A 27,491-nucleotide genomic window follows, 5' to 3' on the forward strand; every position below is an offset into this window, starting at 1 on the left:
GGGACCATAGTCTTTAAATATCAGTGCACTCTGGTTTCTCTTTCTCTTTGCAGAGTGCATCGGATCACCCGCCCGCCCGCCCTCTTTTCCGGTTGACCTTGCTTTGCCTGTCATGGGGTCGTCTGCCTTGGCGCAGGGGCCTAGTAGGAATTTTGCCATTTGGTGATTGGCTGTGCCATTTGGTTTTTGCCTACTACTCAGCAATTCGTCACAACTTGTAAGGTTGTGGTTAGGCATTGGTTATAATATGCTGGTGGTGGAGGGGTCAGGATAGGCCATGCCTGCCCCTCCCATTGCGCTGAAGGGAATTCCGTTAAAGGAATCCTGGGGCTTGCCATGATTTCGTCCAATCCCTGTCATGGGAATCCTTGTCATAGGACCGGGCCGGCAAGCTTTCGGGGAGCTGCTGGGGTGAGCGGCGTGGGTCCGACGCTTAGCTCAAATGATCCCCAAGTTAGACTTTCCCTTCTACTGGCTACCGATCGGACCTCGGGATGTCAGTTCTGTCCCAGGCGGGGGGACAGATAGTCATAACCAATGTCTAAACAACCACTCACTGATTTTGTATTTTAATAAAGTTGTGGCCAAAATAGCGCCCAAAAACCAAAACCAAATTACGTGTTATGTGTGAAGTTATTTGAGGGGTGGCCTGGGGACCTACACACGCAAAATGTTAATTTACAGAACCATTCCAATGCATTGTTTTCAGTGATTTTTGTGTGATTCTAAACCATTTGCAAAAAGTGATGTTTAAATTGGTGTTTGCATCTTCGACATGTGTACATTGGGGCGTAACTGATTTTTAATCTCACATTAATAGCATTAATACATGGAGACAGATAATTTAGTTCTAAAGGTAATTGCAGGCCGTGTACACTTCTGTTAACTTTGCACATGCCTACAGCTGGTTTGGAACAGGGGCTTGAGGGGGGCAGCTGCCCCCCCTAAATCAAGTAAATAAATAAAAATACTTAACTGACCAATTGCATCACAGATAACTTGGTTCTGTCCCCACTAAAATAAAGCCTGGCTATGCCCATGTTTGGGAAGTGGCCCTTCTTTGTGTGCCTCCTCTACGCAAGGTCCGGAGGGTGGCAACCCAAGAGTAGGGCCTTTTCAGTGGTGGCTCCCCGTTTGTGGAATGCTCTCCCCAGGGAGGCTGACCTGATGCCTTCATTATACACCTTTAGGCACCAGGCAAAAATGTTCCTCTTTAACCAGGCCTTTGGCTAATTGACATCCCATGCTCTTTTAAAATGTGTTTGAGGGGGGCTTATTTGGTTGTTTTTGTTTTATGTACTTTGTGGTTTTATATTCTGATTTTATCCTGTGAACCACCCTGATACAGGTAGGTATTGGGCGGTATACAAATTTAATTAATTAATAATAAGTGTTGTACCCATGACGTTAGCCACAGTCCATATCTATTCTGTACCTGTCTTGTCATTTTTGACAAAATGCTGTGTTCTGATGTGTTCCCCGTGCCAAACCTGCTTCAATCTTAATTGAGAAAAAGAATGACCCAGCCTTCCTTTAAGTTGGTGATATGTACAAAGCCTATGTGTCAGGTCTGAAAGTTGACTACAGTACTGAGAGATGAAAGTAAGCCAGAAGAGTTAGAAGAAGAGAAGAGTTACTAAGGGTAAATTCTCCCTCTGCAGTAGCCACTGAGGAGTTTGTGACACGGACGGCTGATTCTCTTGTGCAGAGGTTTTCAACCTTTTGGGGTCCATGGGTCCCTTGACCAACTACATTCTTTCTGCGGCACCCATGTGCGGCTCAGGAGCCCAGTTAGGTCACCCTTGCCTGCAGAGCTGGCAGCCTCTCACCCTTTTTCAAACACCCTCCCTTGTGAAGTGTTTCCTCTCTGAGCTGCCCCTCTCCTGCCCCAAAGAGAGGTGCCTCCTCACACTGCCCCACAGGGGCCTGGCACTTGTCTGTCCATTCCCAACAATGAGGGCTGGTGGACTGGCAGGCTGGGCTCCCTCACCCACTTGCTTGCTTACTCCAAGGATGCCTCAGCTCCTGGAAACCAGCACCCCCTGGCCAGCCCCAGAGACACCATTCACATGGGGAGCTTATAGCCAGGGCTGCTGCAACAAACAGCTGTGCAAGCCTTGGGGAGGCAGAGATGCAAAATGTTTGCATGTAAGCCATGACTTTACAATGTTAGCCGCATTGAGCACATTAGCAGAAGGGCAAAAAGAGAATGTAGCAGATAAATACATAATGTATGAATCACAGAACGGTAGGGAAGGGACCCTAAGGGTCATCTAGTCCAACCCCCTGCAATGCAAAAATCTCAACTCGAAAAAAACCTTCAAAGGAGGAGAGTCCACCACCTTTCGTGGGAGTCTGTTCCACTGCTGAACAGATCAGAAAGTTTTTCCTGATGTTTAGCCGGAATCTCCTTTCTTGATGGCACTGGTTGAGTCCTAGCCTCCAGGGGAGAAGAAAACAAACTTGCTCTATCTTCCAGTGTGACAGCCCTTGAGAGATCTGAAGATATTTCTCATATCTCCTGTTTTCCAGGCTAAACATACCCAGCTCCTTCAACCATTCCTCATAAGGCTTTCCAGACCCTTGATCATCTTGGTCGCCTCCTCGACACACCAGCTTGCCAACATCCTTCTTAAATTGTGGTGCCCAGAACTGGACACAGCCTTCCAAGTGTGGTCTGACTAAGGCAGAATAGAGGGAGATTATTACTTCCCTTGATCTGGACACTAGGATTGCGTTGATGCGCCTAGAATTGCATTAGCTTTCTTTCTGCTGCTGCATCACACTGTTCCCTCATGTTCAGCTTGTGGTCCCCCAAGACCCTTTTCACACGTGCTACTGCTGCCCAGGCAGGTGTCCCCCATCTTTCTTTGGTGCACCTGGTTCTTCCTCACAGCCATAGACTTATAGGGCTGGGAGGGCCCCCGGTCAGACCCGGAACTGCTGCGCCCCTCGGACCCCGAGGACCTTTCCACACGTGCGGCCGGCCGAATCCCTCACACCACTCCCCCCCCCGCCGCCTGTGGCGCCGCGGCTGAGGAGACGGCGACCCAGAGGGGGTCGGTGGGCGAGGGCGGCCCCCACTGCGCCCCTCGGAGTGGTCGTCGCCCCCCCCCCCCGCTCTTTCTCCTCAGGCCGGGGAGCGAGCGAGCGAGCGAGGGAAGGAGGCGCCCGGAGGCGCGTCTCTGAGGGGGCTGAGCCGGCGGCGGCGGCAACGGGGCTCTCTCTCGGGGGTGGCGAGGCGCCCGGGCCCCCCAGGAAGAGGTGGGGGCGAAGGGGGAGGGGAGACCGGGAGCCCCGTTGCCAGAGATGGCTGCGCGCTTTAAAAGGAGGAGGAGGAAGAGGAGGAAGAAGAAGAAGAGGAGCGAGAGGCAGAGCCGGGCTCCGTGAGGAGAAGTGAGTCTTGGCGGGAGAGGAGGTGAAGCGGCGAAGGGAGGAGACGCCTTGGCGGGACAGAGAGAGAGGCGGGCGGGCGGGCGGGCGCTGAGGGAGCCACCCTGCCATTGGCGCGGGGGGCGAGGCGGGCACCCCCTGCCCAAGGAGGAGGAGGAGGAGGAGGGCCGGCCTGCCTCTGCCTGCCTGCCGGGGAGGCGGTTCTCCCGCCCGCCCCGCCGAAGCCGCGATGGGGGCCGCTTCCCTCACGCGGGCGAGGCAGGCGAGAGAGGGAGCGAGCGAGAGCGCGGCGGCGGCGGCTGCTTCTTCTTCTTCTGGGAAGCCCCTGGGCTTCTTCTCTCCTTCCCCTTCCTCCCCGCCGAGGGCTTTCGCGGGCTTTGTTGTTTTTCCAGGTTCCTCCTCCGCCTCGTCTCGGAAGAAGGTAAGCGACCCGCCGCGCTCTGCCTGTCACGCGTCTCCCTCGCCCGGCTCGTGTGTGTGTGCGCGCGCGTGTGTGTGTGTTCGCGTGTCTGCGGCTCCTGCCTTCCGCTTCTAGATCCTTCTTCCCGGCTGCTTCGGGGCTCCGAACAAAGCGGAGCGGGAGGAGGAGACGGGGCGGCGGGGTCTCCCTCTCCGCCGCCGCGAAGCAGGGAAGTTAGTCCGGAGTTTGCCGAGTTCCCGCGGAGGCTCCTCCGGGCGAGGGAGGCATTGCAGGGCTGGGGGCTGCAGGACGCCGACCTCGGCCAGGCGGGCTCCCCCGTCCCTCCGCCGCGCTCCTGCCGCTCTGCCTCCGCCGCTCGGCTCTTTCCCGGAGCATCTCCTCCTCCTCCTCCTCCTCCTCCCCCCAATTTCTTAAGAGCCTCCTGCATCTTGTCCGCGGGCGACTTTGCAAGGGGTCACTCTGCAAAGCGGTCCCTAAATCCTCGGAAGCACCTGCTCCCTCCAAACCCGGCACTTTTTCGTTCCTGCGCATATGCTTGGCTTTTTCTTCCCCCTTTAATAATAGTAATAAAATTGGAAATGTTTAAATAATTCATTGGAAACCGGCTCCAACCCGGATCATCCTGCAGCCCCGGCAAGGCTTATCAGGGATGCTCGCTGAAATCCTCAAGTGTTTCTTCCGGGTAAAATGTGCATAAGGTTGGTCTCTGTATCCTGCTGACACCAACGCGAGAAGTTAAATGTCATTCAAGGGGGTTCGCAGGTCAAGTCCTGTTTGCTCAGAAGTAAATGCCACTGTATTGCGTGAAGCTCTCTGCCACAGGACTAACTTCAGCTGCGTTGGGGTCTTGGAGTTTGGGTTAGAGCACCGCTCAATGGATTTCTACTGGACAACTTGTGTCCTCTGCCCTACATCTTACTTTGTCAGTGGTAGTAATAAAACAAAAATTGAAGTCATGTCAGTGGCTAGTAACCTAAAGCATTGTTTTTCTGTTTGGGATCAGTAAGTGAATTCATTGCCTTCACCCTGCGGAAGCACTGGTGTCTGCTTGAAGCATAATTGTTATGTCCCAGTATGTTAGTTAATGTTGGATGTAGCAAAAGTCACTAGCCCATGGTGTAACAGACTATTGTTCCCGCACATCTGTCAATGAAATTGAGGGTATTAAATTTTGAAAGTTCCTTCTAGTAAAGCACAGTGATATGTATGTATGTATGTATGTATGTTCAAGGTAGCGGGCCATTGATAATTCCTTTGGGAAAAATACTGGAGAAACTATATAGGAGTTTAAGAATCTGAAAGAGAACAGTAGGATGTAATGGACCTGGAAAAACAAAAACAACAACAGTAACAACAATAGTTTAATGTTTTTGGACATGTAAAATTTGGACACTTAAATTCATACTGTGTTTAAAATGCTTTCGCCTTAATAAATGTATTTTCTCGAAATCTTATTAAGTGTGATCCCATATGCCGTTAAGTATGGCAAAAAGCAGGTATATGCTAGGCAGTAATTTATCCATGGAGTCGTAATGATATGTTTAAACTGTCATCTCAAGGTTTATTTCATTATCTCACATGATAGGCAATTTTTATTAAATTGCAACCTTAAAATTTCTACCTGCAGGGAATGTATATTGTATGCATATATAAGTTAGTGCAGTGCATATTTATGAACACTCTCTCTCCTTTTCTCCCTCTTAAGGTTTAGGAAGTGATATGATTGCTAGGATTTTTGACATCTTGTAAGCAATGTTCTATCTAGTGTGACTGAGGAATCTATCTCATAATTGATACCAATACCTTTAGCTGCTTTTCTGAATTAGGAATTCAGTTTTACAATAATAATGTGATCCAATCTTAAAGGTAAAATCTTTAGCTTGTTCATTTATAGTAGTGTTAATGTTTATTTCTATGGTTTATGCCTGCTTGTTATATTGGAGGTGTTGTTGGTCTCAGTGTAAAGATGGCCAATAGTTGTTACAGTCCTCCTATCATCTATAGATATCGGGGTTGTATATCCTGGAAACTGGTTTACCCCAGTTTCCCAGGGCCCTTAACAGACTACAGTTCCCATGATAATTGGGGGAGGGAGGGGCATGCTTTAAATGTATTGTGTGTACACAGCTTAAGTTTCTGGGCCACTTATGAGAAGCAGCATATTATGGTTTTGTTGAACAACCTTTATGTTGCAGGTTTTTTTATAGGCAAGCTATAACAAATAATACTCACAGAAGTTATGGAAATAATTGTTCACTTCAGACAGTCCAGGAAGTTCACAGACCTCATTTGCATTGTTTTACCTAAACAATTTCAGTCCGACCATCTTTAGTAGATGAGGCAAAAACTTCCAGGGGATGTTGCTATTCACAAGGGAGAGTTAATTACTTTTTATAATAGAGTACATGAATACCAGTGTCATCCTTGTTTAGATTGTGATGTGCCTGGAAAGGGTCCTACTGATCGCATGTTTTGTAAGATCTTATGTCTAGTGGCTTACCTGAAGCATAACAATTAACCATTACCACCATCATCTGCAGTTTAATTACTTAATTTGATTATAATACCGCAAATCTTGTTCCAACAGTCTTGCAATGGAAGGCCATTTTCAGTATAAGATCACCTTCCCTTGAAAACCTTGCCTGCTATGCTGGCATCATATTAAATATGTCACCATTTTCAGTTTGGATTTGGAAGGGGTTGGTTGATTGAGGATGTGGAATACAGTATTTCCTTTCTGCATCATAAACACGTTAATGAAAATTTGAGTGTAAAACCATCTACCCCTAGTAATGAAGTCCTCCTACTCTCTCTTTGTCCTTACATTAGGTGTGTAGGAGAGAAGAAGGGAAAAAAAGGTGGCACTATGGCTGGCAGCTTTAAGCTGTTTTCCCCCTCCCTACGCCTGCTCACAGAAGATAGATAACAAATAAATTGATTAAACGATGGGTTAAGAGATTTAGGTTATACATTAGAAATAGTGATGAATAACCCTTCTAGAAGTGATATGGAGAGCCATGTCAGATCCATTGGTGCCTTACTTTAGGAAACAGAAAGGCAGTACTGTGTGTTGTGGAGGTGTGTTAAGGGGTGTGTTAATAGTGTGGTAAGGGTTAAAAGGGGTCAGTGACCGAAGACAGCAAAGGGGAACAGATTTGGATCCAGAATTGGTGTGTAGGGGTGGGATTGGAGTGCTCTGGGATTTATTTGTGTGGGGACTATGGGGCTGAAAAAGTGTGAGACTTGAGTGTCACAAGGCATTTGGAAGCTGCAAGCTAGTTTTTTATGTTTGGATGTTCCTTTCCACTGAAAGTAGAAGGCGCTTTTTCTTCTGTTTTGCTAGGAGTGCTATTAACTTTTGTTTTTGTTTAATTTATTTATTAAATTTGTATATTGCTCTTCATACATATTAAAATTGTATATTGCTGTTGATTTCAGGGCAGTTCACAAAATACATACAACAAAATACATAATAAAAAGGAAAAACAGAAAACAAATTCACTATGAATTTATTTATACGTGAATATTTTTGCCTGAATTTTCTAAACATAAATCCTTAAACGAATTGGTCACAAAAATCACTGACTTAGTTTCTAGTGATAGTACCAAGCCAGACAGCAGATGTAATTACTGCATTTTTATAATTTTAAATTCCACTATTTCACATTTAACTAATACCAACAGTGTAAAAGTTCATTGTTCAAAAATTATAAAGCTCCTGTCCAAAGGCCTTACAAACCATTTTTTTTGTCGGGGGGGGGGGAGGGTACCCTAACTCTCATGTGTAGAATTACAACCTAAATGATTTGCACTTTAACTCATTGGTATTGTTTCATTATTAAGGAGAGGATGAAGATTTTTTAAAATTATAGGTTATAACATATGCCTATGTTTCTTTCTGATTGATTGAAAACTAAGAGACCTGTAGCACTTGAAATGCTATAATAATAATAATAATAATAATAATAATAATAATAATAATAATAATAGTGGCTTAAGCTTTTTTGGATTACAGCCCACCTTGTCAGGTGCCAAAGGATCATTTGTTGCTTTTGCAACAAAGATTTGTGAATAGATTTCTGGAAACCTGCATCATTTCTTGTGTTATACAAGGCATACATGCAACAGCATCATTCCTTTTTTGTTTAAACTTCCCTTTATAAATGCTTTTAAATAAAATGACTAATGTAACATAAGAATCATTTTTCTCCATTAGTTTTAGAAACTAATTAAAGAGTGAATGTTTTCTTTTTAAAAAAAAAAATCCTGTTAAATTTGTTAGGTAATTAACTGGCAGCAAGCAAATGAATTGTTCTTAAAATCAGGCTACATTTTGAGTTGTAACAAATTTAAAAAGTCTAGCACGGTAAAGGAAAACCATTTTTACTATATCACAATTTGATCATTGTAGAAAGTAAATCATGGAAAAACATTTAATATCTGGATTTGGAGTCATTAAATAAATAGATGGTCAGGTGTCATTTTGATGCAGAACACTGACAAATATAATTAGTCTTTCACTGTGAGTCCTAATTTTCCTGTAAATGAACAGTTCCTTTGTTTTCCTCTTACATTTTGCATGGAATTAGTCTGATTTATAAGAACTTACCAAGAAAATGTTATCCTTCTTGTCTACAATTCTTTATTTATGGACTTAATTAGATTTGGAGCCCGTCTCATTTTACAGATATAAAATGAAGATAGATTGTTCCTATCCTATATATATGTTAGACAAGGACTTGGATAAGAGTGAGCGACAATTTATGTACAGTCACAGGTGTTCATACATGCTGCACTCAAATGGAATTTCCTGGGGGAAAAGCAAAACAGAAGTAGGGGAAGGGAATGCTTCATAAGGAAAAATAAGGAGAGATGTTAGTATATGAAGGATCAGAAATGAGAAGTGAGAAGACAGGGAGGTGAGGCTACTCTTCATTAAATTACTCCTAGAGACAAGTGATGGTGCCACAGAAATGTTAACAGAGAAAATTAAGGCATGGGATGGTAAGGAAACATGCAAGGGAAGAGAGCTTTGAGGAAAGGGACCAGGATGTCTGTCCATGTGTCTTCTTTAATAGTGGACAGTCCTCTATTTGAAGGACTGTGTCCAACTCCAATAGAGAAGGGGGCTTACCAACACCAACTGGATGGCTCTTCAACAATACCTGGGCAGTAGACTGAGAAGACTCACAAGGAACCTGATCACTGTCCTCTCTTCTATGATGAGATGTGTTTCTAGTTGTTGAGTCTGAATTTGCATCTATACATTTAGATCAGCATCTGCAGAGTTTATGGTAACATGTCCTTGTTTGTCCTCTTTTTTGGTTATGCATTTCTTAACCAACTCCTGATCCACAAGAGGACCTATCCTTGTATTCAGTGACTGCTAAACCTACTAAGGAGTCTTTGGTGGGATACTTTGTCCAAAGCTTTTCAAAAGTCCAAGTACACTATGTCAGCTGGATCACCTCTATCTGTACACTTGTTGACACTTTCAAAGAACTTTATCAGGTTTATGAGACAAACCTTCCATTTGCAGAAGCTAGGCTGGCTCTGCTTCAGTTAGGCTTGTTCCCCAGTGTGCTTGGTTATTTTATCTTTAACAATACTTTCCACCAGTTTTCTGGGGGCATTCAGCTAACCAGCCTGTAATTTGCAGGATCTCTGCTGGATCTATGTTTTAAAAAACATGTTGCCTTGGGTACTTTCTAGTCCTTGGGTATGGATGCTGCTCTGAGAGACAAGTTACATATTTTTGTTAGAAGATCAGCATTTTCACATGAGTACTCTCAGTTGGATTCCATCTGGACCCAGTGATTTCTCCATTTTTGTTTTGTTTATTTGTCCTAGACCCTCATCTCTCATCACCACTATCTCCCTTCGTTTTACAAACTCACCTCCTGCAAAGGTTAGTTCAGGCACAGGGACCTGCCCTATATCTTCTATCATGAAGACAGATGCAAAGTATTCATTCAGCTTCTCCTCAACCCCTATCATTCTTTAGCACTCCTTTGACTCCTTTATCATCCAAGGGTCCAACTGTCTCCTTGCTACTTCCTGCTATTAATATATTCAAAGGACTTCCTGTTGTTCATAGAATCATAGAGTTGGAAGAGACCACAAGGGCCATCGAGTCCAACCCCCTGCCAAGCAGGAAACACCATCAGAGCACTCCTGACATATGGCTGTCAAGCCTCTGCTTAAAGACCTCCAAAGAAGGAGACTCCACCACACTCCTTGGCAGCAAATTCCACTGTCGAACAGCTCTTACTGTCAGGAAGTTCTTCCTAATGTTTAGGTGGAATCTTCTTTCTTGTAGTTTGGAACCATTGCTCCGTGTCCGCTTCTCTGGAGCAGCAGAAAACAACCTTTCTCCCTCCTCTATGTGACATCCTTTTATATATTTGAACATGGCTATCATGTCACCCCTTAACCTCCTCTTCTCCAGGCTAAACATGCCCAGCTCCCTTAGCTGGACTTAACATTTTTAGTTGGACTTAACATTTTTAGCCATGTGTTCTTCAAATTCTATTTTAGCATTCCTTACTGCCTGCTTGAACCTCCCCACCCCAAGTTTGTGTTCTTGTTTCCTTTTTTGGGACAAGCCTTCAGTTTTTTGAAGAAAGCCTCTAAAAGCTGCTTTGACTGTCCTTCCTTGGAGGTTTTTAAGCAGAGCTTGGATGGCCATCTGTCATGGACGCTTTAGCTGTGATTCCTGCATTGCAGGGGGTTGGACTAGATGACCCTTGGGGTCCATTCCAACTCTGCTCATTAACCACACTGGTGTTCTCTTGACCCTCATGGTACCTTTCTTGATCTGCGGTATACACTCCAGTTGAGTTTCTAATACTCTGTTTTTAAACAACTCGCAAATATTTTGAAGTGCTTTGACCCTCTTGACTTTGCCTTTCAACTTCCTATTTACCAACTTTCTCTTCATTTGGGGGAGTTTCCTCTTTTGAAATCAAATGCACTGTGTTGGATATTCTTAGCAATTGATCATTTACATGTATATTTAATTTAATAGCACCATGGTCACTGCTCCCAAATGGCTCAACAACACATACATCTCACATCAGGTGCTGGGTGCCTCTCAAAATTAGGTCCAAGGTTGCCACCCCTCTGGTTGGTTCCATCACCAACTGTTCTAGGCTACAGTCATTTAAGGTCTCTAGAAATTTTACCTCCTTGTCATGACTGGAGCATATATGCAGCCAGTCTGTGTGAGGGTAGTTTCAGCCACTCATTACTACAATGTGTCCTCTTTTGATGCTTGATTTCATTTATCTCAAGATCTCCCTGGACCCCCGGGGCCCAGTATCACCACCCACAATGATTCTATAGAAGTATTTGTCACTTTTGGGATTTCTAGCTAGCGGGATTCAATGCTGTCTGTGACGTTCAGAGCGACACAACCTTAGGTACACCCTTCTTTTTGCTTCCTGTAGACATTATATCCAGAGATAACAACGCCCCACTGGTTCTTTCCATTCCACCAGGTTTCTATTATGCCTACTATATCAATGCCATCCTCCAAGACAAAGCACTCCTGCTTGGAGGTGTCTAGCATTAGCATATAAACACTTATATAAATCTCTCTTTGGTACTTGTGTTTGTCTTGTGGTCCTTTGGCCTCTCTGAATTTCTGTCCTGTCCCCTGCAGTCTCAATGCCTAGTTCTCTGCAAGCCCATTTAATTTTTCCTCAGTTTCCTCAGTTTTACTTTGTGGTTGAACTGGTCACTGCTGCAATATCATTTTAGCTGATCTGCAACAGGCTCCACTGACCCAGGCAATCACAGACTTATTCCTTCTTGCAAGTATGGATGCAGGACACTCAGGAGATTTTCTGTCTGATAGCCTCTTGCCTTTTAGTGACTAGTCCTACAAATCTGGAAGTGCACTTAGTTGTAATTGACCATTATATAAATAAACTGCTCAAAAACCAAAGTGGTTTAGAAATGTTTCATGTTTACTTCTAGTTAGAAATAGGCTTAGGTTTTTTGGTTTTGAATACTAATCCATAATTGTGCTGTCTTCAAGAAAGTTATGGGAGTGGAGAGAGAAAGTGAGAAATCACTATAGATTGCAGTTTAAAGTGTCCCAAAGGATTTGGTTCTCCTTTCAAGATGCTTGTTTAACTCCCATTGACAGTAATGGCAGATATATAATGCAGTCAAATTTTAATGAGTTGGCTTGTAAGTGCATATTTCCATGCTAGGCACAGTTTCAACTTAAAATTACACTTTTGAAAAAGGTTCATTCATTTACATTTTCAACTAAGACCGTTATTTCAGGGTTCTCAGTTCTGCCAGTATTTACGCACATCATTGACTTCAGACTGCATATGCCTAAATGTCAGTTCATGCTAGTATTGATGTCAGTTCCATAAATTGGTGGAAAGTTACTGATTTGGTCAGTGGTTTTCAACCAGTGTGCCTTGAATAATGGTCAGGGGTGCCATGGGCAACCCTGGCCTCTGTCCCTTTTTCCTTCCTTCCCTCCCTTCCTCCCTCTGATGCCCTCTTGCATCTCTGCCTCCCCAAGACTTGCACAGCTGTTTGTTGCAGCAGCCCTGGCTATAAGCTCCCCATGTGAATGGTGTCTCTGGGGCTGGCCAGGGGGTGCTGGTTTCCAGGAGCTGAGGCATCCTTGGAGTAAGCAAGCAAGTGGGTGAGGGAGCCCAGCCTGCCAGTCCACCAGCCCTCATTGTTGGGAATGGACAGACAAGTGCCAGGCCCCTGTGGGGCAGTGTGAGGAGGCACCTCTCTTTGGGGCAGGAGAGGGGCAGCTCAGAGAGGGAACACTTCACAAGGGAGGGTGTTTGAAAAAGGGTGAGAGGCTGCCAGCTCTGCAGGCAAGGGTGACCTAACTGGGCTTCTGAGCCCCACATGGGTGCCGCAGAAAGAATGTACTGTAGTTGGTCAAGGGACCCATGGACCCAAAAAGGTTGAAAACCTCTGTATTAGGTAATAGAAATCCCAAGCTTTTAAACTCTAGTACCTCCTTTACTCCAGCATCTAGGCAGAGGTGGTCCTAGATGCTGGGTTCCTGGAAGTGTCACTGCCGCTGAGAAACAATAAGTGATGTGCCTATGTTTGAGTGAGGAACTAAGTGGAACTCAGCAAGCAGCAGTTCTAGCAAAGTGCTTCATTGCATAGGTATTCTCTGTTGTCAAGCAAGGTTTGTGCAAATTTAGGTTTTCACAATCAAAGTGGGTTAAAGTGCTAGGGCACCTCAGTGGAGCAAATCAACATATATATATAAATGCAGACTTTCTGTAGTTAGGGAGGTCACAGGGAAATGCACTGGAAAGTGTAGGATGAATGAAAGGTTAATGGGAAGTGGCTCACCATGTAAGCTGCATGTAAGCAAATCTGTATGAGGCTCAGTATACAGGCCAAATAGAAGAGCACTGGGAAGCACACACAGATGAACTGTGAACAGGCTTCAGAAGGTAGAAACCTGGCTATCTTACTCAGAAGCAGATGAGATGTCAGGTGCTCCTCCATCTCTCTCACTTTTTAAATTGTCTGGAGAGTTCCAATATGTGCAGGGGCTGCAGCACAAGGGAAGTGAGAATTTAACCCTTCCACGTCCAAGAAGGTCAGCCCCCCCCGCCCCCGTTTTAGCAGAGGTGGACCTTGGTAATATGGCTCTCTGTGTGACGCCAAAATTTGACATCCCGCTGCCTTCCCAAAGTTGGGCAAGTGCTAACTAGGCTTTGGGAAGGAGTCGGGGGAGGGAGGGGGGGACTCTAGGTTCCTGTCACACCTCCTTCCCAAAGCCCAGCACTTACTAGACTTTGGAAAGGAAGCCAGGAGGTGCCCCCTTGCCTCCTGCGCTCTGGGTTGGGGAACCATTTGTGCTGCCAGAAATCTGCCTCTACTGCTAGGAAAACCATATATGTGTCAATTCCAAATAGCCTCAGGGAGGGATGGTGGTAAATCTGCTCCCTCTGTAGTACTGATTAGATTAGGCCTCCAGCATTTCTGTATGAAGAAAATGTCAAAAGACAAAGGTGCATTCAGACATCTCTGGTGCATATGTAGCTTAGCCCTTGAATGATTAATAATTTTATGAAATACTTTTACTTTTACCCATCTGCTTATAGCATCTTTTCCCACTGGATATCAATTCATTCCTATCTCCCCCTAACATTCAATTTATCCTTGCATCATCAGCATGTTATAGATTTGCAAATCTCATATGAAAATGCACTTGTCTTCTTCACACTTTAACCTCTTAAATTCCACCTTCTCTCTTGTTATTATTATGTATTTCCAACCTTCATTATAAATATTATGCTGTATGTGAGCAGTTTTTTGTTTCAATATTAGTTTGCAGTTATAAGAGGTAATCACTATGGGGGTGTATCTCTGGGGTTTGTGAAATACACTGCGTAGGTATAGCAAAAGTTGAACAGGGAACAGTAGATAGTGGAAAGAGAGACATTATGAAAGCAGAAGCAAAGAGTTAGAAAAATGGAAATCAGGAAGAAAGAGTTCAGAGAAATATTGCCTTATCTGTAAATAAAAAGAGCAACTAAAATGTGATTGAAAAATGGCAAAATGCAAAAGATGGAATTACTTTTTGTAGACATGTCAACAATGATGGAATATGTTAGAGTGAAGAATAAATATTCTTCAGCAAAAAAAGCAAAAACCTATAAACACCTATTCATCTCATAGAATGAGATTTCTTTATTAAGGTGCATAAAATAATAATGTATTGCCTCTGAAAGGTCACACCAGGCTAAAAACTACAGCTGATTTTACATGCCACAGATAGTTGTATTAGTCCTTTTAGTGCAGAAAGCAAGATAGATAGATAGATAGATTCTTTATTGTCATTACACACGTGCAACATTGCACAAGTGCAACGAAATTGGATGCCATCCCTTAAAAACAACAAAAGCAAAACAACAACAACAACCCACAAACCACATTCCAGCCACACCCACACCCACACCCATCAATCTCCCAAGTCACACTATCGAGTTACAGCATTCAAAAGGGCCACAGCTCTCGGGTAGAAACTGTTTTTCAGTCTATTTGTCCTTGACTTGATGTTTCTATATCTCCTGCCAGACGGCAGTAGTGCAAACAGACTGTATCCCGGGTGAGATGAATCCTGCAGGATGTTGTTTGCTTTCCTAAGACAACGGGAACCGTACAATTCTTCCAAGGATGGGAGAGGTTGACCAATAATCCTTTGTGCTGTGGTTATGACCTTCTGGAGCACCTTCCTCTCCCTAGCTGTACAACTGGAGAACCAAGCACAAATACAGTATGTAAGAATGCTCTCTATGGAGCCTCGGTAGAAGGACACCAGCAGTCTCTCACTCAGATTGTTCTTCTTTAAAAGTCTGAGGAAATAAATTCTCTGCTGGGCCTTCTTCACCAGAGCAGTGGTATTTGCGCTCCAAGTCATGCCCTGATCGATAGTTACTCCCAAAAACCTGAATTCCGCCACCCTCTCCACCCGTTCCCCATTGATATACAAGGGCTGAATGTCCGCCTTTTTTTTCCTGTAATCCACCACTAATTCCTTGGTCTTAGCCGTATTAAGAGCCAGATTGTTCTCTCCACACCAAACACAGAGCCGCTCCACCTCGTCCCGATAGGCGGACTCATCCCCTCCTGAAATGAGCCCTACCACCGTAGTGTCATCAGCAAACTTGATGATTTTGTTGCTGGAATAGATGGCTGTACAGTCATACGTATAGAGAGCATAGAGCAGGGGACTCAACACACAACCCTGTGGTGAGCCGGTGTTAAGGCTAAGGGCTGTGGACATATGTGACCCTACTCTAACCCTCTGAGAACGTTCTGACAAAAAATCCAAAACCCAGAGACAGGTGGAGTTGGAGAGTCCAATCGCCTCTAGCTTGGACACCAGTCTATGGGGGAGAATAGTGTTAAAAGCTGAGCTAAAATCCACAAACAGCAGCCTCACATAACTCCCCGGCTGCTCCAGATGGGACAGAGCAGCATGGAGAGTGGTGGTGATAGCGTCCTCTGTGGATCTATTTGCCCTGTATGCAAACTGGTAGTTGTCAAAAGTTGATGGAAGACAGGAAATAATATGACGGCGCACCAGTTTCTCAAAACACTTCATGATGATTGGAGTCAGTGCAACTGGTCTGTAGTCGTTCAAACTACTGATTGTGGATTTTTTGGGCAGAGGGACAATAGTTGACGACTTCAGGCAGGGTGGGACAATAGACTGGTGTAAGGACTTGTTGAAGATCTTAGTAAAGACCCTCGCCAGCTGATCCGCACAGCCCTTCAACACCTTTCCAGTGATGCCATCAGGTCCAGCCGCCTTCCTCGGATTCACCATCCTCAATACCTTTCTCACCTCATGCTCCTCTACCGTGAATGAGGGGCCCCTAAGGGCTGGTGGCTGTAATACCGGCGTCTCAGGTGGCTCCTTCTCGAAGCGAGCAAAGAAGAGGTTAAGCTCCTCCGCCAGCAAAGGGTCACCGTCGACAGCACCAAGGTTAGGTTTGTAGTTGGTAATGTGCTGAATCCCCTGCCACATCTGTCTTGTGTTGTTGCTCCTTAAATTATCCTCAATCCTCAGCCTATAATCCCGTTTTGCCTGTCGAATACCCCTCTTCAAGTTTGCTCTTGCCACACTGTAAAGCTGCACCTCGCCTGACCTGAAAGCCCTGTTCCTTTCCCGCAACAGGCCCTGGACCTCTCTATTCATCCAGGGTTTCTGATTGGGATAAAACCGGATGGATTTGTTTACTGTGACAGTGTCTGTGCAGTGATTGATATAGCACAGAACTGCCGCCGTGTGCTCCTCCAGGTCTGAACGATCGAAAATATCCCAATTAGTTCTCTCAAAACAGTCCTGCAGCTGGTGAATAGCACCTTCAGGCCAGATTTTAACAGATTTTAATATTGTGGGAGCCCGTTTCCTGAGTGGGATATATGCTGGTACCAGGAACAAAGACATATGGTCGGACTGGCCCAAGTGTGGCAGCTGTAAAGCCCTATAGCCGTGATTTACATTCGAATAAACTTTATCTAGTGTCTTGTCCCCTCTTGTGGGACATTTCACATGCTGATAGAGCGTTGGGAGCACTGTTTTAAGTTCTACATGGTTGAAGTCTCCCGCAATGATGTGCACAGCTTCAGGATACTTGTCTTGCTGGCTGCTGATAAGGCTCTGCAGGCGTCCCAAAGCCAAGTTGGCATTGGCATCTGGTGGCACGTACACACCAGTTAACATAACAGCTGTAAACTCCCTAGGGAGATAGGCTGGTCTACATTTAACAGCCACATATTCCAAATCCGGTGAACAGTGACTGCCCACAGTCTTAGAATTATTGGACCAGCATTTGTTCACATATACGCACAGCCCCCCTCCTCTAGTTTTTCCGAAGTCCATGCCTCGGTCATGACGATGTACCACCCAGCCTTCCAACTGAATAGCTGTGTCTGGTATGGACGGTTGAAGCCATGTCTCAATGACAAATAAAACGCAGCAATCTTTTACAAGGCTGTTCTTTGCTGCCTGCAACCTCAATTCATCCATCTTGTTGGCAAGAGATCTCACATTGGCAAGAAATATGCTGGGGAGTGGTGGTTTAGATGGACTCCTCTGTAATCTTACCAGGACGCCAGCCCGACAACCCCGCCTTTGCCTCCTGTCTCTACGCCGCCTTCGCCTCCTCCCTGGAGGCATAGTAATCCATGGAGAGCCCGGCGGCCTGGCTACTCCCACCGGAACGTTATCTAGGCGAAAATAATCAGCTCTTACAGCTTGTTCACACTGTAATCCGACCTTCAGAAGTTCCTGCCTGCTGTAAATCTTTCTTGCCCGGTCAGACATACTCGGACCAAGTAAAAATAATAAAAACAAAACAAAACGCTAAGGGAGAGCACTAAGCCGCAGCGTCTATGCGCGCCGCCATTACGTATGTGGAAGCTCTCAGAACATCCACTCACAATGCCACTGGTTTCTAACACTCCTGGCTGTGGCCCTGCTGCTTGAGGTTTTCCTTGCCTCTTGAGGCATCCAGTGCTCCAGTTATCCCTCCACACGTCAGAGTTCCATGTACAGGGGATTTGCTCTTTCTTTTTATTATTAAATGTATATCAAACAAAACTTTACAGTATTCATGATTTGTGGAAAGGAGCTCAGAGTCTTGAAACAAGACAGACTGTGAGGGTTGTATCCAGTGATCCTGTTAGTGCAAGTACTTCTTCCGGCACAACACTCTCCTCTCCCCTTGTCCCTCTGTGCCCTCCAAAAGTTCTCTAGAGGGTTGGGGGAAAACTCAGAACATATCTGGAGTGTGCATGGAGCGAGGAGAGGAAGGGTCAGTTAATGACTTCTTTAACTACAACCCTGTGAGCCTACTATTGTGCTTTGGCAAAAATGACAGAGAGGAAGGTTTAGACTATGGGTAGGCAAACTAAGGCCCGGGACCCAATCACCTTCTAAATCTGGCCCGCGGACGGTCCAGGAATTCACATGTTTTTACATGAGTAGAATGTGTCCTTTTATTTAAAATGCATCTCTGGGTTATTTGTGGGGCCTGCCTGGTGTTTTTACATGAGTAGAATGTGCCCTTTTATTTAAAATGCATCTCTGGGTTATTTGTGGGGCATAGAAGTTGGTTCATTTTCTCCCCTTCAAAATATAGTTTGGCCCACCACATGGTCTGAGGGACAGTGGACCAGCCCTCTGCTGAAAAAGTTTGCTGATCCCTGGTTTAGACCAACAGGTTTGCAGATCCCTCCACTTGCAAGCTGTCTACAAATGTGGGCTCTTACAGCTATGTTCTCCTTGAGCAGAGGGCAGAAACTACAATTGTCTTTCGATACAATAGAACAACTAACATATGGCAAATCTTCTCCAATCCAGCAAGACGTTTAACTTGCGTCTAGTTTGAGACACTTGACTAAGTTACTTATAAATTAGGTAAATATCTGCAAACCTTCTCATTTTGCATATCTTAAAACATTAACAAAACAAATTATGATTGTCTATTTTTGGATCAGAAAGTATCACAACCTGGGGCTGTTAAGCCCATTTCATGGGAATTTCACTCAAAAGTGCTAAGTGCTTATTGTGCTGTGCTTATTACCAAAACCTCCATCTTCATAGTTTTCAACTGCGACAAAAATGCGAGGTAGGACCTTCATGAAAACCCTTAAGCCATCATGGCCTCTCACTTTGTTATGCAGAGTCCCAAATTCCCAGTTGCAAGCCTTCCCTCCCCATCCTTGTAAAAAACCCCCACCCAAATCTCTCCCCACCTTTTCATTCATTGCTCCTTCCATCTCCTGGCCAGGGAAAGAGAGAAGCAGGAACCTACTTCAGGTTCTCATTTGCACAGATTTACCAGCTGCTCAGCAACACTGCACACAATGGGGAGGGTCTGCTCCGCGTCCAAACCTCTTAGGTCCTGGCCCAATTTGTTTGCGTTGCTGCCTCACCTTTCCTTGCCAGTTTCATTTGGGAACCTCAAGTGTCACTGAGGTGTGTTGCGGGCATTTCCTCTTTGGGTCTTTCTTTGAAAAAGATGCAGAGAGATCTGATCCTGCAGCTTGTCCCTCTCTGTGGCTTAAAATGAACCAGACTAGATTCCTGGAGTGTAGGGGCATTTGGGGAGATGGGGAGGGGTCTTTCGGAGGAAAAATGCCTCCCTCCAAAGCCCTTTCCTGCCTGGATTCTCACTTGGATGGGAAAAAGACATTGATTTCTCCCATGAGCTAAATTGGAGTCGCCTTCTGAATATTGGGGCATGTGCAGAGTGCCCATTCAATACACCAGCGTTCGAGCCAAGAGGCGGGGGCTTAGGGCAAACTTGCTACAAACACAAGAGTCTTTATACTTTAGATTGTGCTGAGCCACTCTCTGACTCAACTCTCACAAGTATGCTGACTCACTCTTTAAGGAACCAGCATATACACGATGGTACTAACCCATAAAACCTTTTTTAAATGTCAAAACCAGCATTTTGAATTTTTCTCAGAAGTGGAATGGTTGCCTGTGCTTCTGTTTATAAATTGCATGATTTCATTTCATTTCACTTTCAGTTTGTATACCACCTTTATACATTAGTGTGCTCAAGGGTTAGAAATGACAAAATATATAACAATAATCACTTTGGTTCTATTTTCTACTATAATAAGGTAACAATCACATTGTCATTCTATAACAACTCAAAATGACTTTAAAATATGTGATCGGCTAAATAAACCCAAGATACGCAATGTTGTAAATCCTTTTTGAGTTTTCTTCTGAAGACTATGGTTCTATTTCTGTGTTACAGGGTTTCCCTTCTTTATGCAGAAAATAAAATGTTATTGGGCTGATACAACTTATTTTATCAAGAGTAAAATATTGCACTTACGATGAAGCATGCATTTTGCTTTTACAGCATATATATTTTATGAGCAAACATGGATAATAATTTAAGTAATAATCATCTCCAAACTGTTTTATGAATGATGGTTTGTTGTCTCACAAATTGAATGTGGCCTTCTGGACTTATAATAATGTTTTCAATATAGCTAGCAAATTGCCCATTCCCAGTTTATTACAACTGAGTCCAAATAAACAATGAACATTTTTTTCACACAGTTTTTGGTGTTTTTATTCTTTCAAATAGAAGATGTGATTTTCCTTCAAATCAGGTTGTCAACTCTCCCCCCTGCCCCCCGGTAGGTCAGTGCTATTTTGGAGGGGCATAACCATCACTGTGATCATTCCAGTGATATTAATTCTGTTAATTTTTTGTGTTTTTCAGGAGGTGCAGCAATGACAGTGTGAATGTGCGATGATGAAAACATTTGTGGTTTGAAACTGTAAGTTTCCACTGTTGGTGCTTGCAGAGAAAAGTATGAGATTTTGAGACTGGAATGATGAAATTATTTTAAAAATATGTTAGATTGGGAGGTGATAAAATTCTGATACAGTGAACAAACAAACTGATGCCAATGATATGGTTAGAATCCAAAGGGGAAGCTGCACATGACCTAGTGCTCATGCATAATTTTTCCAGAGTTTTCTGCAATCCCCCCACAAGCCGTTAAACTTTTTTTTTTTAAACCTACCAAATTTACATATAGTTTGATTTTACGAAGGGAAACTTGGCAAAAGGGAAAGTGCAAAAAAAGCATTATTTCCATTGACATGTTCATTTACATTTACAGAATTGTGTGTATGCTCCACCTCAACCTGCAGATCTCAGGCTATGTAATAACATACTTTTAAATACACCGGAAGTGGATAATCTCAATGCAAAACAATAGGCTGCAGGTTTTGAAAATGGATTATTTTGGTGGAGTCTTGAGTAAATATATGGAAAAGCAGACAAAAATGCACAAACCTTAGATAGTCATTATTGTGCTATTTGTTTGTCATATTTTTAAAGATGTGGGAGCCACAATTTAGGTTTGGTAGATCCAGTCTTCATAAAAAATAATTTCATGAAAATTCGTAAAAAATATTTACCGGTGAGGAAAAAAAAATCATTAAAGGAATGTACATTTGTGACACCCATTTTCTGGATTCAACAAAGCATGTTCAGTTATAACTGTTGCAACATTCCTCTGGGTAATTCATGGTTTTATGAGTGCCATTGAACCATAGGAGAAAGCAGACCTTATACTGATTTCTTTGGAACACACACTTGGTTGTAATCTCTTCACGCACAGGCATGCAGTAGATTGCAGCAATAATATAAACCTTCACTAATATGCTTAGACTAGGGGGGAATTAAAATTAAATAATTGTGTTTGCAAAACATTAAAACTGGCATGCAATTTCTAAGCATTACTGCATTGTTCAGTAGATTTGTGATTCAAAGTCCTTATCATTGGAACATGTTGTGCCATGTGTCCTTTGATAAGTTTGCTTTCCTCCTTACTCACTCACTAAAACACACACACACACACACACACACACACACACACACACCCCAAATCATCAAGTTGCTGAGTTGGAGAGATTTGTAATGAGATGTTCAAGTTGTTAGCATTTATCTTCCTCTCCCAAATCTCCTTCTGACATTAAATAAAGTGTATTTCAGGCAGATTAACTGTCAAACACTTATGCCAACTACATTTCCCCTCAATCTGCTTCTAGGTTTTCAGAAGGGAAAGTTGTGCATGATGAGGTACGGAACGAACATGGATATTTTTAGCCCATATAGGAAGATAGTGGAGATGACCCCCTGAAAAAGCATCACCATCCTCACACAGAGCAAGCATGGCTTTTGCCCAGTCGCACATTATGACAGCTAGAAGGCATCAGCACAGTAGACTAATAATTGAAGTTGATGAGTACAGCTCAAACCCGACACAGGCATTCACGTTCTACAACATTAACCAGGGACGTTTCCAGCCCCCACATGTGCAAATGTAAGTATTCTAGTTCTGTTATTGCTATACACAGATTTCTGAATGGTTATTGCTATGTCAATGTGGTATTTGATGGGCCAGTCAAAAGCGGGAATCGAGGGAATAGTGTTTTGGGGAAACATGTATTTTTATTAACAGATGCAAGGGGGAACACTGTGTTGTTTTACCTTGATATTTAATAAAATGGCAATAGGCAATTGCAGGAGCTTAGTACTGTATTATACCCTTAGTCAGTAACCACCCCACACCCTTATATGAACAGTTATTTTAATATGAAGCCTTTTAAAGAACAAAACAAGTCTCATTGTTTGGCTAGAGATTCAAGAGATCTGCACTGACAAAAGAATAGCAGCAACTAATGAAATAGTGTGAGCACCCATATGACAAATCCTACTTTGATTCTGACAGTATGTGAAAGGCACAGGGTGCTTAAAGTGTAATTAGATTAATGTGTTTGTTTTGACTTTTTGTGTACCGTGAAAACATCTGTAAAGTTAATTGTTCTGAAGGGTGATTTACTTTTAATGTAACATGGAAGATCATAACTGCAAAATGAACAGTGCTAATAAAGTTGAGAGCCAGAAGGAAAAGAAAATATTTAGCCATAACAGTCAAATGAAGTATTGACATTATTGTAATATATTTTGGTAAAGAATAAAAACTAGTACAATATCCTTTTTGTCTTTAGGTTAGTGAACTGTAACTTGACCAGGATAGGAGTAGTAATAGGCTTAATGAGTTCAAAACTATAGGTCATGTTTTTCAAAAACCAAACATACACTGTGCACATTTGACATGCAAACAGAATTATGTTGGCCCATTACCTGGGTCTTCTGCCCCTGCCCCCTCCCCTTTTGAAGATGGGGACAACATTTGCCTGTCTCAAGTCTGCAGGGACCTCACCTGTTCTCCAATAATTCTCAAACATCATAGACAAAGGTTCTGAGATTACACCCACAAGCTCCTTTAGTACCCTTGGATGCAGCTCATCAGTCCCTGGAGATTCGAATTCATTTAAAGTAGCTAGGTGTTTCCCTACTACCTCTTTTCCTATCTTGGGCTGCAGTTCCCTCTTTACATCATTTATTCTGTTATCACTTTTGGGTGAAGACAGAGGCAAAGTAGGTGTTGAGTAGTTCCGTCTTCTCCCTGTTTAGGTTTTGTTGGGTTAGTGTTGGTTAATTGTTTAGTTGGGGTTGGTGTTTATTTTAATTTCGGTAAAACTGTAAAATGTTTATTATTATTACTGTTGATTTATTGGTTTAGCTATTTAATGTGTCATTTTTTATTACGTTTTCATATATGCTGTAAGCTGCCCTGAGTGGCTGGGGAAACCCAGCCAGTTGGTGGGAAATAAATAAATAAATGATAGCTTTTCTCTGTCTTCTCCACGCAGAGGATCTACCACTTACCACTTACCTCATGCTTTGGACATAGCCAAATAAACCTTTTTAAAATTTATTTTTAACCTCTCTTGCAAGCCTGAGCTCATTCTGAGCTTTAGCTTGCCTGTCCTCTCCCCTGCAACTGTTGGCTACTCGTGTATATTCCTCCTTTGTTATTTCCCCTTTCTTTCATTTCTTATATCTGCCCTTCTTAACTCTCAGCTCATTGGTAAGCTTCTTATGCAGCCACACTGGTTTCTTGTTGGAATTGTTGCATTTGGGTCTTCGTTATTTCTGCTTTTAGAGACTTCCATCCATCTTGGACTCCCTTCTCTCTGAGTATTCCTGACCGTAGGATTTCATTCAGTAGCTCCTTAAGCTTTTTGAAATTGGCCTTCTTAAAGTCCAGAATGTATGTCTCTTGGCTCTGTATCATGAAACCCTGGAAGACATGATCATTTTCTCCCAAGTTTCCAAATCCTTCCACTTTGTTGATCAGTTCTTCGCTGTTGGTGAGGACCAGGTTCCGAGATAGATGAACCCCTTGCTGCTGCTTCTACCTTCTGGGAGATGAAATTGTTGGCGAGGCCGTGGAGGAATTTGTTGGACCTTACATTCTTGGCAGAGTTTGAGTTCCAACAGATATTGGGGCAATTGAAGTATCCCATGACTACTGTATCTCTCCTTTTTGAATGTTTGGTAATCTGCTCTAGTAAAGCATCATCCAAATCTTCAGTCTGGCTTGGCGGTCTGTAGCAGATTCCCACAGTAAGGTCGCTGTTGTTTCTCTCGCCTGCCATTTTTACCCATATACCCTCAATCTGCTTTGCATACTCCAGGTCATGGATTTCTTCACAAGTGTACACCAGCGTTCAAATCAACTGCCTCTCAGCCTAACCCACCTCACAGGGTTGTTGTGGGGATTAAATGGGGAGGGGGAAGCAATGTTTTATTCTCACCATATCGTAGAGATGGCGATTTCCCATTCAGAACAGCCAGGGAAGGATTAAGCATACTTTTAAGTCAACTGATTTACAGTCATCCAGTCAGCACTCCTCCCTCTTCGCTCAGGAGGCTTTGCGGGGCTATCCCTGAAGCCAGGAGAGCAAGCGGGATTGGTGCGCACTGATCCCTCTTGCCCTCCTGGCTTCAGCGAAAGCAAGCCTCCTGGCTTTCTCCCTACCTCCCGCAAGAGCCGTGCGCTCTTTAAAGGGAGCGCGGCTCTTGGGGGCTTTTCTGGGAGGTGGGGGAAGGGGCAGAACCGCACGTTCTGTCCCTTCCCCCACCTCCCCCAAAAGCCAGGGATAGCTGCACAAAGCCTCCGCAGGGCAGCGGGATGACAGCTCCCCGCTGCCCTGCGGAGGCTTTGCGCCGCTAAGGCAGAAGCTAGAACAGCTAGAAGGAGCACTGCGCAGCGCTCCCTCTAGCTGTACTGGCTTCGTGGGCTACCCCAGAGCTGCTCAGGAGCACAGGGCATCTGTGCACAGCCTGCCCGCTGTTCCCAGGGCTGGAGGGGGAAGCCCGGGTTTCCCCCGCCAGCCCCAAAGAGCAGCTCAGGAGCATGCCGCACTCCGGCAATTTAGCTCCAGGGACCACACATTCGCTCCATAAGACGCACAGACATTTCCCCTTAGTTTTTAAGTGGAAAAAAGTGCGTCTTATGGAGCGAAAAATGTGGTAATTATAGTGGGAAAGTAGGACAAAGGGAGATTACTTTCAGCTACAGTTTCACCTCTGAAATTGCCTCAAAGATCTTCAGAGAATATTTGGCCCATCTACCTTACCTGTTCTGTAAGGGTTTTTTGAGTTGGTAATTTATTATTCATTTATTGTGTACAATAATAAAAAAGGTGCTCATAATTTATGTGAAGTGCTTTATAAATACTAAGTTTAATCTGAAATGTCTTAATGGTAGCCTGAACTGGGACTGGAACATTGCAGGCAAATTACTGTGCACAGTGTCTCCTTTTGCTGATTAAAAATACCCTAGAGAGTGGAGTCAAAAGACTGGTAATTTCTTGGAAAATTTGGACTGAGAAAACCTGACACTACCGGTACCTAGTTCTGCCACACTTTGTATATCTGTATTGATATTTTTTTGCCACCCTATCTGTGTTCAAGCCTGGTTTTTCTTTATGTTCTGGCTGGCTTTTTCATGATCACATATTTTGTTGTTCCCTTTAAAATGCTGACTTCTGGAACTACTTTTTGGACTATGTTATGCATCATGAAAATATCTAGGAAATAGACTGCCCTAGACTGATTTATGAAAAGAGTATGTTTCATTATACCTAACTTATATGAAGTAATTACCATCCAGTTGCACTGTGAAACTTGGGGGCTTAATACTCTATGCAAAGGTACACAATGCTAGATAGTTTAGCATTAAGTGTTTATAATGTATTGCAACATGTGCATATGAAACTTAACAAAAAATGGCTGGTGAAGCATTGCTATGGGGCAATTGAGAGAAAGAGGAAAGCGTGCCTTTCCAGTAGCCATTGGGAGCTGGCAGTGGATAGTGCCGGTGGCTCTGTCAGAATTCTGCAGGTATGTGGCTGCTGACAGCTCGCTGTCCTCTGGCACAGGTGCAGGTTGCTGATTTCAGCAAAGGCCAACAATAAGCTTCCAGGCTGTTGACTGAGCCCTACTCCCCACTGCTGTCTCCTGACAATTATCAGTAAGGATGTGACCTGCCCCTAGATTGTATTTCAGTGGCAGTGCAAGCAAGATTTCCAACAGCAAACTGCCTCATCAGCTGCTGGTAGACACAACTCCATTTATACGCTATTCTTATGTTTGTGTTTCAAATGATCTCTGTTAGAACTGGGCAATATCTGCTTTCCAACATTGTAATATATCGCCAGCCACGGAGATGCACATCTTTTGCCTCTTCCTGGTGAGGCCGAGCAGGCAGCGCCACCCTGGGTGGAGCACATCAGCTGGTGCGCTGCATGCCATGGCACCACGGAGCCGCCGGTCTCCCCGGAACCGTGCCAACGATAGTCTCACTGTGCAAGCGGCGGCTACCAGGAGCCACCGTTCTACTCAGTGCAAGGAGGAACCAAGGGAGGGGACAGCCTGCCAGTGGGTGTATGGCCAGGGGAAAAAATGAAGTCACTGGCTAGCAGGCAGGCAAGCGCCATTCCCGAGGCTGGTGGCTGGGCTGCAGAGGGAGGGTGTGGCCAAGCACCAGGGGGTCATCAAGTGGCCTGACTGAAGTGCACAGTGCTGGCTGGGAGCAGCACTGGGGATTCATGAAACATTGCCTGATAGGAAATTCTGAAATCGTTCTCACAATTTTATCTTTAAACCGGCTTCAGGCAAAGTTTCTGTATATCGCCCAGACCTAACCTCTGTACCTGTTGTTAAACAGCTGTTTTTCTTGAGCTTTTTCAGACTGGTTTTCCTTGAAAGCTTACAGACGTTTCAGTTATGTATAATCTATGTTAATGTAAGTATTACAGAATTGGTTATTTAGGCTGTAATCCTAACCATGTCTACTCAGAAGTAAGACCACTTAAATTAAAGCAGGTTTACTCATAGGTGAGTGGGATTAGGATTGCAGCACACACTCAAAATATCTGTAATCCAGATCATGTAAACTGTTCTCTCTCCAAATTAATATCACTACAGAAAGGCCAGTTATTGATTTAACTATTGTGAAAAGTTGAAAAAATGTATTTGAAAAATATATTTAAAGGTTTTCTCTAAATGGTATGTTAACTGAACTTCAACAAGAAGAGGTATTTATTCATTTGCAGTAAGGAAAAAATAGCTATAAAGTAATAAACATTTCTGATTTATTTTTACAACAATTTTGTCCAACAATTATGAAAACTGAGTTAAAAAATGTACTGCTTGTCTGCTTGGCTATTCTGAATTGCTGTGTCATATACATG

The 27,491-nt window shown here is 43.8% G+C and overlaps 1 protein-coding gene across 3 annotated transcripts in view; it reads left to right on the forward strand.

The window, feature by feature from the left end:
• Positions 1-3,250: 3,250 nt before the first annotated feature.
• The window catches only part of MPPED1 (metallophosphoesterase domain containing 1), an 84,399-nt gene continuing 60,158 nt past the window's right edge, over positions 3,251-27,491 (forward strand). Inside the window, exons 1-4 of one of the 3 annotated variants that reach the window (XM_083615993.1) lie at positions 3,555-3,814; positions 5,520-5,680; positions 20,590-20,647; positions 21,930-22,204. In XM_083615993.1, the coding sequence (XP_083472119.1) occupies positions 22,053-22,204 (152 nt within the window). In that variant the 5' untranslated portion in view covers positions 3,555-3,814; positions 5,520-5,680; positions 20,590-20,647; positions 21,930-22,052. Of the gene's footprint in view, positions 3,397-3,554; positions 3,815-5,519; positions 5,681-20,589; positions 20,648-21,929; positions 22,205-27,491 lie in introns of those variants that run through there. The other 2 variants (XM_083615991.1, XM_083615992.1) reach the window with 2 other exon arrangements.

This window comes from Podarcis filfolensis, assembly GCF_964270895.1.
Source record: "Podarcis filfolensis genome assembly, chromosome: 5".
Lineage (NCBI taxonomy): Eukaryota > Metazoa > Chordata > Lepidosauria > Squamata > Lacertidae > Podarcis > Podarcis filfolensis.